Raw genomic sequence first — 9553 nt, forward strand, 5'->3', positions numbered from 1 at the left:
GGGCGCTATTCAGCGGGAACATTTCCAGGGTGGACGAGGGTGGTCCGCGGCCTCCCAGGAAGTGGGAGGAGGTCTCTGAGATCTTTTGTTCCCTGCGTCCTGGCCTCTGAGCATCTCTGGGTACCGAGTCCCATCTCTCAGAGGGTACCCCGCGGAGAGGAACAGCCGCCAGTGAGCGCTTTGTCAACCACGATGTACCGGAACTCCCTGCTTATAAGCCTCTGGTCCAGAGCAGCTTTTACTAGGACCACCGTGATACTAGACAGAGAAGATCCTGCCAGGCGGTTTCCAGGGAGGCAGGTTTGTGGCAAATGGAAAAGTTGGCCTGTGCTGGGTAAAGCCACAGTTGCAGTCAGGAGAGCGACCGGCGGGGGCGGGGGCCTGCCGAGGTGCAGCTGTCCCCGGGCCCCCAGCCGCCACCCTGCCCTGGCTGCATCTTAGTGTTTGACCTCCACGTGTGTTCATGTGTGCCTGTGGTTTTCATCAAGGTGCGTAAGCTTTCAAATAGCAACCATACCCGCCAAACTCACCAAGATGACCCCATGATCAGTTGCCAGAATGGTGGGATCGCAGGGTCTCGGCCTGCAGAACGTCCAAGCGATTACATGGCCTTTCTAGTGCCTGCTCTAGGTAAGTTCCTCTCTAGCACCCAAGGAACACCTGTCTCCCCTGCCCCCCGACAAGCCCACTCCAGGGTCACTGTTCCCCATGTCCCTGGAAGGGCTGTAAAAATGCACGTTCCGGGGTAAAGAGCGGCCGCCTGTCCTTGGTCTGTGGATTCTTACCCTAATTGCTGTGAAGGGGCCCTGGAGGCATGAGGACAAGAAGAAGCCTTTATTTCCCCACCTGTTATTCTCCATGGCCTGTCCCCAGGTCTGGACAGGGTTGGGGCAGCAGCACCCAGGAAGGGGGACCCGCCCATGTGACAGCTTTCCTCCTGGGGGGTCTGAGCTCCACGGGCAGGAAGGCTTCAGGAGGAGTGAGTTCTCTCCCGGGTGGTGGTTGACCGTGAGATTAGATCTGCGGGGCCCTGGGCCTTGTGTTGACGAGAGACGCGGAGGGCAGTTAGCTCTCCAGGGTAAACTGTGGCGGACCCTGTTCAGCCTGAGCCCCTGGCCCACATAGGTGCTTTAACCCAAGATGCTGGTGGAAACAGGCGTGTGGTCCAGGCGTGCTCTGCAGGGAGGGCGTGGCGGGACTCTTATCTGGAGTCAGGCAGTGCTCTTGGCTCCTTGCTCAGGTCTTGTGTTCTTCCGGGGCACGTGCGTCCCTTCTGAGGCTAGCAGGCAGGCTGAGGACGCAGGGTCTCCCGGGGGAGTGGCTGGGGCAGGTGGCTGGCAGGTACGGAGGCAGGGGCCGCAGTCTGCACTGCGGGGAGGTGTTCCCACACTTTCCTTCTTCTAGAGACTTTAACTGTTTGGTCCGGTCACTTCTGTAGCCTGTTCCCCAGACCCCAATGTGGGCCTGGGCTGTTCTGGTTCTTGCTCTCTTGGGGGTGTCCAGCCTCTGATGTGGGGTGAGGAGGCAGAGTCCCTGGCAGGATGCTGAGGATGTGGTCAAGGCAGCACCAGGCTTTTCCCACCTCCGGCCATCAGCCTGTTCTCAGGCTGGACCAGGGCAGGTATGATCTTGGGGTCATGCTCTCGCCAGCCCCAGGAAGGGGGTGCAGCTGGAGCAGCTTCTGGGCACCCTCAGGTTGCTCTGCCCTGGTGGCAGCAAAGCACCAGGTCCATATCCGAGGAAGAGACCGAGGCTCTCACATGGGGGTCACCCCTGTGTCCCCTGGGGGCATCTCCAGGGGGCAGGGGTGTGGGCAGTGCTCAAGAGCCGGTGTCTGGCCCCGTCCTCACTGGCCAGCTTCCTGGGACCCCAGACAGGCCCCCTGGGGATTCCCCAGGTCACAAAGACCCCTTTCCCGAGGCCCCCTTTCCCCAGGCCCGGGGAAGCGGCCCTGGGCAGGGAGGGCTCCGGGTCAGGGGCTGGGCTCCTCTGGCAGCTGGGCGGCAAACAAGGCCAGGGTATGGTGCAGGAACTGGTACTGCTCAGCCGTCTGGATCATGCCACCCCTGCGGGGAGAAGCACACAGGCCCTGAGCTGAGGCGGGCAGGGATTGCTCGACCCTCCCGAAGGCCTGTGGGCACCCCCTCCCAGGGGCGTCCTCTCTGTGGCAGGCCGGGACTCCCCCCACTGCCCCCACCTTCCCCCCCGGGGGGAGGGCCCCCCGTGGCAGGGCTGTCTGACCATCAGGGATGTTCCTGAGCCCCAAGGTTTCGTCTCCCCAATAATCTTAGAAGCAGTGATTCCCCAGATCTCGTGTTCCCAATGCTGTCCCGCTGGTGAGCTCATTCCTTACAGCAGCTCTCTGGGGAGGGGCCACTGTCTCTCTGGGTAAAGAAGTGGGGACCCAGGAGACACAGAGACAGCTCAGGGGGTGTGCCCTGTTCTCTGTCTACACCAGTGAGCTTCTGCGGTTGCCTGTGGCTGTCTTGTTTCTAGAACCAACCATCCACTCTCTCCCCACCTTCCCCCCGCCCCGAAGAAGGATATTTGGAAAAACGGAAACAAAAAACAAACAAGACTGAAAGCTCAGGTACGTCCTGTTTAACTCTAGCCACCCCCCCCCCCAGCTAAATTCTAGATGGAGATTCTGGCCTGGGTGTAAGGTGCTAAGCTCCTGAAGCCCAAGGGGCCCATTTTTCTCCCATAGGAAATGCCCGGAGCCTAAGTGCCCACCTGTCCAGTCGCAGCTGGCACACGATGCCCAGGACGTCCACCTCCCCTTGGGCCTTAAGCTGTTGGCAGCCGATGCGGGTGGCGATGAAGCAGCCGGTCCGGCCGATCCCTGCGCTGGGTCCAGGGGTCCAGGGCAGAGCGGGGCGGTCACGGGGGCAGCCGGGCGGGGAGGGCAGCGGCCACGCCTCGGACGCGCCAGCATCCTTCTCTGACGGCGCCGCTCGCCCATTGCCTGCCCGTCCTGCCCCCAGTCCTCTCCCCCAGCTCTGCCCTGCCTTCTTCCGTTCTTCAGGAAGTCTCCCCTCCCACGTGGACCCCTGACCCCCAGCATCGCCGGCTGCACCTGTGGCGGGTCCACAGCCCCCTGCCTGTGCGTGCGGCTGCGTGAGCTGCTGAGGACGGGCCTCCCGAACGCTGTGCCTCTTTCAAGTCTGTCCCTGCCTCACCCCTCCGTCCTCCCGCCTCTTAGCCCGAGGCCCCGGGCCTCTTCGGTGGCACACCGGGGTCTCGAGGCCTGTCCTGGGAGGCCCCTCATCCGCATGCCCGCTCTTACCCTGCAGACTCTCAGCCTGCCCCTGCGTCCCGGGCCCCGTGCCCTGACTGCCACCCCGCCTCCCGTCAGGCCTTGGGAGCTGCGGCTCCGTCCGCTGGGGCGCTCCCTGCTCCTCCGTTACTTACTCATTCGCCTCCCAAGTCTTAGCTCGGCCTAGAGGTCCTTCCTCCCAGAAGGCCTTTTCTGGCCAAAGTCTGGTGGGGGCGGCTTGGTTCTGTGCCCCCCAACACCCCCTGTCACATGTCATCATGCTGCATCCCGTCTTATCTGTCTTTCCCACCAGACCATAAAAGTGGGCAGTAACCAAATGGTCTTGTTCACACTGTCTCCTTAGCGTCGAACACTGTGCCTGGCAATGACAGGCTTTGAGTGAACATTTGTGGAATGAATAAACGTGCGCCCTGGCAGCAGGGAGCGGGTTTGTCTCCTCCTCCCGCGGAGCGGGAGCTGCCTCTCTGGACTGTGCCTGGGTGCCCGGCCCACACGTCTGTGTTCCGCACTTGCTGGATGAGCTGGAGATCCCTGTGTGAGTGAGGCCCGGGCCGGCCCGCCCTGCTCCACGTAGAGCCCCTCCGAGGGGCCCCGTGGGGAGAAAGGGTTTCCCCGGGGGTGCATACCTGCAGTGGACCACGATGGGCCCAGAGCTGGTGGCAGTCTCTGGGCTGTCCTCCACCTCAGCCACCAGACGCAGCAGGGGCCCCGCCGATTCTGGGGTCTGGTGGTCGGGCCAGGCCGAGAAGAGGATGTGCTTCAGGGCCCGGCACTGCTCCTGGTGCTGGGCGGGGGCGGGGCGTGAGAAGGGGGCACGGGATGGGATGACCCCGAGCGGAAGACCGGCCCCCTCCTGCTCAGGCTCCCTCCTGACGCTCAGGCCTGGCACTGCCTCCCACCAGCCCAGGCCTGGTGGACGTGTCCCTTAGCCTCAGGTTCTTTGCCTCGAACACGGGGCTGTGATGCTCGGAGGCCAGAGAGCTGCTTAGGAGAGCGAAGGCGCCTCCGGTGGCCGGGGCTGAGGCGCGTTCACGTGTCGTTAACCCTCTCATCAAACTGCCGGACTCCCTCCAGCAGTGACTCCAGGGCCCGCCCCGCTCCCCACGGGGATGGTTGGCACACCCCTGCTGGCCTGGAGGGGCCCCAGGATGGCACCCGTGTCCCTCTTCCAGGCCCAAGCAGCTCCGCAGACGTGGGTTCAGGCAGGTCTCCCTGAGCAAACCCGAGACTCCCAGGGAACCTCCAGAGAGGGGCGGCCCAGCCCCCTGCGGCCCCAGGTACCTGGATGGTGAGTGTCCGCACGGTGTATTCCGGGCACTCCCGCACATCCTGGACGCGGACGCGGAAGGGCCCGTACGTCTCCTCCTCTGTGGGCCAGTAGTGGACGCACTTCTGGGCGGGAGGAGCTGGGAGTCAGGGGCTGGGGTCTGTCGGCTGGAACAGGGCCCCCAGAGGCGTCTCCCTGCCCCCCTGGGGGGCTTGACACCTGCAGATGAAGTGCCCGCCTCCCCCCGCCCCCAGCTTCTGGCGGGGGTGGCCTCCGTGGCCTGTGACTCAGGGACTGACAGGTGTCTTCAGCCCCCGGGGCCCTGCCTGGAGCCGCCCCCACCTCCTTGCCCTCTCGGAGCTGCGTGAGCATGACGATGAGGGTTGCTTCCTCCTGCCACACCATCTCCCAGAAGTCCGACACCGTGTTGGGCATGGGGCCCTGGGTGGCAATGTAGGCCTTGTCCTGCCCGCCGTAGCCCTGCAGGCGGGGAGGCAGGCTGTGAGCGTGGGGCCCGGGGCGGCCTGAGCTGCAGGCGCTGGCTCAGGCTGCGGCCCGACACGCGTCAGGGACGCGCACACTGGGAGCCCCGCGCTGGCCGGGATGGGCTCTGGGAGGGGAGCACAGCGGGTCCCAGCTCTCGCTCTGCTGAGGCAGACCAGGCCTCGTGCCCGCCCAGCCGCTGTGGTACAGGTCAGACTGGACAGAGTGTGCTGCGTTTGGTCTTTCGGGGCCTCTGTGAATGGTCCCTTCTACTAGCACCAAAGGCGGGCAAAACCATGGCCCTTTGACACGATACTTTGTGGAGTTAGCAGCAAAGTGTAGCACGCCCCTGCCAGCCCTCTTTCTCCCCTTCAGAATCCTCCTGCTCCTCAGGGAATGGGGGATCCAGACCGTTCACTGGCCCACGCCTCACCCTGGGGCCCTCAGTTCAGTTCACGTCTGACTCTTTGCAACCGCATGGACTGCAGCACGCCAGGCCTCCCTGTCCGTCTCCAGCTCCCGGAGTTTACTCAAACCCATGTCCCTCGAGTCGGTCATGCCACCCAACCACCTCACCCTCTGCCGTCCCCTTCTCTTCCCGCCTTCAGTCTTTCCCAGCATCAGGGTCTTTTCCAAAGAGTCAAGTTTTCCCCGCCAGGTGGCTGATGCGGGCTGTTCACGTCCGCTCCTGCCGGTGTCCCACCCACTCGGAGCCGCTAGAGGGCGCACATCTGCTCCTGCCGCCTCCCACCCTGCAGGCCGGAGGCTGTGCACTGGGGACAAGGCTAGGCGTGGAGTCCACCTGGCCTCCTGGCCTCCTGGCCTCCGGTTCCTTAATTCCTTAAGCCGCCTCCAAGAAGGAGGGGCTGCCTGGACCAGCAAAGGCAGAGGGGAGGGAACGGGCCAGGTGCCTCAGTGGGCTGCAGACCTGGGAGTCTTGGGCTAGGGTGGCCAGGGCCACTCTCCGCGGAGAGGCTGGCAGGTGTGGGGGGCCAGGGGCAAAGGAGGCCGGGTCTTCCTTCCAGCACCGGACGTCTGCTCTGTGCATCCTGGTGTCCTGTTCCGGCAGCTCATGGGGTTGGAGCCAGGACACCAGGTGCCCGGCCCTGCAGGGAGGTGTCCTGGGGGGGGGGTCTCTGGACACAGCACCCACTTCCCCGCCAGCAGCTCACCCGGATGTAGTTGGCATTGATGTAATTCCCATCCTCCTGGCTCTGTGCCCGGCCCAGGCAGACTCGGCTCTGGGGGTCTAGGAAGTGAAAACCAGCAGAGGTGAAAGGGCAAGCAGGAGGGCAGCAGCGCGCAGGGACGGTGAGAGGGCAGCCCTGTGCCGGCCGAGGCGCCGAGATGAGCAGGCGGCCGCGGGCTCCTGAGCAGCAGAGGGCCAGGCCAGGGTGGCGCTGGGGAGGCCCCGGGCAGCGCCCGGCAGGACAGACAGGCGGAGGTCAGAGAGGTGCGGAGAGGGGTCGTGGCAATAAAAATGGAACGAGAGAGACGGCTGAGGACGTTTCTCCTGAGGAACCCCACTGGAACTCAGGCTCCATCCCACGCCCGCCCGGCCCTGCGAGTCAGCCCCAAGGGGGCCTTTCTCCAGCTCCAGTCCAGGCCTGATGAAGAAACTGGCTCCCAGGGGCCAGCTGGCCCAGGCAGAGGGCACCTCGGGGCCCAGAGCAGGCTGCCCCCGCTCCTTCCGTGGGCACTAGCAGGCTGGCAGAAGGCTGTAGCCTCCACACTGGGGGCTGCTGGGGGCGGCGGGTCAGATAAGGCTGCTCTGCGTGGAGCGGGGGAGGGGACAGCTTTCTGGGCCTCGTGGTCAGCGGGCCCCGTGCGTGCCTCCGAACACAGGAGGTGCTGACCCGGGTCTGTCAGCCCCGTGAACCCTGCCTGCCGCCTCCTCACCCCTCCGTCTGAGATCCTCAGCGCCTCTTGGGAGCTGTCCATACAGGGCTTGTCCCCTGCAGACGGTGCTGGCCGTTTCCCAGGCGGGAGGAGCAGGAGGAAGGGGGTTGGTGCCTGACACTGTGACCTCAGGCGCGCTACGTGAGTTCTCTGTGACTCGGTTTCCTCATTTGTAAAGTGGGGGTTAGAACGCCACACACCGACTACCCAGGGCCACGCTGAGCAGTGCTGGCCCGCAGTGAGGGCCTCGTCTCAGGCTGGTGTGGTTCCTGACCCCTTCCCTGGCCAGGGCCAGGTGGGGGCATCCCTCTGTCAAAAGACGAGGCCCCATGCAGGGCAGCCCCCTCCTGGCTGAGGCTGTGTCTCGCCCCCTGAATGCCGCCACCCCAGCCCCACCGCAGTCCTTACTTGGCAAGATGGTCTTATATCGGTCCTTGGAGGCATGGCCAGGAATATCCAGGTCCTCAGGGCTGACAAAGTTTGAGGGGATCCTCTGGCGGGGGCGGGGGAGGATGTGTGTGAGCAGTGGCCCCCTTTGTAGCCTCCCTTCCCCCGCTTTCCTGGTGGAGAGGCCCTGTTCCCTCCCAGCATCAGGAGGTGGGTCTGGATGGGGTGCAGGGCAGAGGGTGGAGCCTTCTCCTTCCTGGAGCCCCTGGGGTTCTCTGTCCCAAGGGCCCACGGGGACAGGCCTGCCAGCTGCTCCCAATCCAGAAGGGCAGTGACTCGGGGGGCCTTCATTCTCACCAGGAATTCCTCTTCCAGCTGCGTGGGGCTGGGCGGGCGGTGCTGCAGGGCCTGCCGGCTGAGGGGGCGCCCGGCTGTGCGCAGGAAGTGCAGCGTGACCTCCTGGGGCGTGCGCACGGAGCAGATGGGCTCCACAGCCCCCAGGGACCGCACATCCAGCATCAGGGCCACGTTGGAGCCGCGCCTGCAGCGGAGACAGCACGGCTGGCCTCGATGGTCCCGGCTGTCCCGGCACCGCTGACGGCGGGCTCCTTGTCTCCTCTCAACCCCGAGGCCCAGGCCCCCAGCACCCCTGCCCCTCCTCGGCCAGCGAGGAGGCTCTGAACCCAGCAGCTGCCTCCAGCTGCCCCCACTTCCCATTCCTGGCTGGGCCCCTAAAAGCTCAGACCCACATCCAGGCCTGGAGGCTCTGGGCCCCTCGAGGGGTGCTCAACCCAGCCTGGGACTTGGGGCGCAGGCGCAAGGCTGACACAGATATGCAAATGAACAGTCTGGTTTCCTTTGCCTGGGGAGGCGTGGGGGTCCCACCGGAGGGGCGGCCGAGGGCAGGCCGGCTTAGCGGGACCCTCCCGGGAGGGTCTCACCTCTCCTGCAGCCGCACGTGCTTCCTGGCTGGGGCCTGGTCTGGCGGAGGCTGGGTCATGGCTGCCCCCGAAGGCGACTATGACGGTGAAGGGGAGGCCGGGGCGGTGCTCTGGAGCAGCCCCGGGCCTGGACCATGCTGGGGGCGGTGCCCCTGGAGCTCACACGGCCATGCGGCTTGGCCTCTGGGCTGTCGGGCGGCCTTCTGCCCTCGGGCACCTCGGGTCTCCTAGCTGTCTTCCGCTGTTCCCCAGGAAGTGGTGGTGTGGCTCTGTGGGAAGGCCAGGATCTCTGCAGGGGCGTGGGGTGGCAGCCGCCTGGGGTTAGCGGGAGGGCGAGATAAAGGGTCACGACGGGGGCTGAGATAGGATGGGATCTGGAGGAATCCGGAGGGGCAGGGTCCAGGGGGCGTGCGGCCGTTCTGGGTGGAGGGTGGGCTCACGCCCCTGGGTCTGCAGGGGCCTCCTCTGGGTGAGAACGTGGACCTGTGTTGTGCTTGGGGCAGCTGGCCCTTCCACCCAGGGTCCCCCCAGCCTCTGGGGTCTCCGGCCTGGGAGGGTGCTGCCTTCCTGCCGCCCATCCCCCACTTGCCACAGTAACCGTCACAGGAAGTGGCCTCACCGAGCCCGCGAGCACAGGGCCTGGGGAGGCGACAGCTGGGGGCATAAGCCAGGCGCAGAGGTGGCGGGCGCCTTGCCGAGGGCATGGCCCGCCTCCAGGCCAGGGCCCGGCTCGGAGCTGAGCTGGGGTGATGGGGTCGCTGCGCCAGTGGGGTCCGGGTGGGCAGGGGCGGTCGCAGCAGGACGCCTGTCCGCCCTCCCCGGCCCGCCGCGCCCTGTCTGCCCTCGGGGCCATCAGTGCCCCTGCCCACTCGGCGCATGACCCCGATGCCCTCCCGCTCGCCCTCCCAGGGATGCCCTCCTGGCCCTCCGTGTTCGCCGACCTTGGGCCTCGGGGCTCCTCCCCGCCCCTCAGGTACTTACAAGGCGGCCGTGTCCCCAGGCGCCTCTTGCCAGCTGTCTGTCTGTCTGTCGGTCTGTCTCTGAGGACTGGGGAGGCCTCAGGAAGCCCGCTTCCTCCCTCCGCCCCTCCTCACTGCCACCCACGCGCACCCAGCTGCCTGTTGCCACCAGCAGGGCCGGCGGCCTCCTGCCTCTGACCCCGGGGCCCGGCCTGTCCACACCTTGGCCACAGCCCGGCCCTGCACGTGGGAACGGCCGGCCCTGACCACCGCCTCTCCTGTAGGGCCCTGGCTGCCTCTCGTCTCTGCCTGCCTGCTGGGCATGGTGGAGCCGACCCCT

General features: G+C 65.9%; 1 protein-coding gene across 3 annotated transcripts; it reads right to left on the reverse strand.

Moving 5' to 3' along the window:
- Positions 1 to 819: 819 nt before the first annotated feature.
- On the reverse strand, positions 820 to 9344 carry PTPN7 (protein tyrosine phosphatase non-receptor type 7). 3 transcript variants are annotated; one of them, XM_020882038.2, is made up of 10 exons: positions 9236 to 9344; positions 8255 to 8569; positions 7671 to 7854; positions 7335 to 7419; positions 6200 to 6276; positions 4887 to 5024; positions 4559 to 4669; positions 3904 to 4061; positions 2734 to 2847; positions 820 to 2066 (listed from the first exon to the last, which is right to left on the reverse strand). In XM_020882038.2, exons 2-10 carry the CDS (start codon positions 8311 to 8313, stop codon positions 1973 to 1975), a joined length of 1020 nt encoding a protein of 339 aa, XP_020737697.2. In that variant the 5' UTR covers positions 8314 to 8569; positions 9236 to 9344; the 3' UTR covers positions 820 to 1972. The 3 variants fall into 3 exon arrangements, with proteins under 3 accessions (XP_020737697.2, XP_070329889.1, XP_070329890.1); XM_070473788.1 differs by lacking the exon at positions 820 to 2066 and having other exon boundaries at positions 2761 to 4061; XM_070473789.1 differs by lacking the exon at positions 820 to 2066 and having other exon boundaries at positions 2761 to 4061; positions 8255 to 8523; positions 9236 to 9342.
- Positions 9345 to 9553: the final 209 nt, after the last annotated feature.

Source organism: Odocoileus virginianus, chromosome 11 (genome assembly GCF_023699985.2).
Source record: "Odocoileus virginianus isolate 20LAN1187 ecotype Illinois chromosome 11, Ovbor_1.2, whole genome shotgun sequence".
Taxonomy (NCBI): Eukaryota; Metazoa; Chordata; class Mammalia; order Artiodactyla; family Cervidae; genus Odocoileus; species Odocoileus virginianus.

Coding starts and splice junctions, on each gene's coding strand:
- PTPN7 (XM_070473788.1), bottom strand. CDS start 8,313: ATGACCCAGCCTCCGCCAGACCAGGCCCCAGCCAGGAAGCACGTGCGG. Junction 5,025..6,199: donor TCAATGCCAACTACATCCGG/GTGAGCTGCTGG, acceptor CCCCGCCTGCAG/GGCTACGGCGGGCAGGACAA. Junction 4,670..4,886: donor AGCTCCGAGAGGGCAAGGAG/GTGGGGGCGGCT, acceptor CCTCCCGCCCAG/AAGTGCGTCCACTACTGGCC.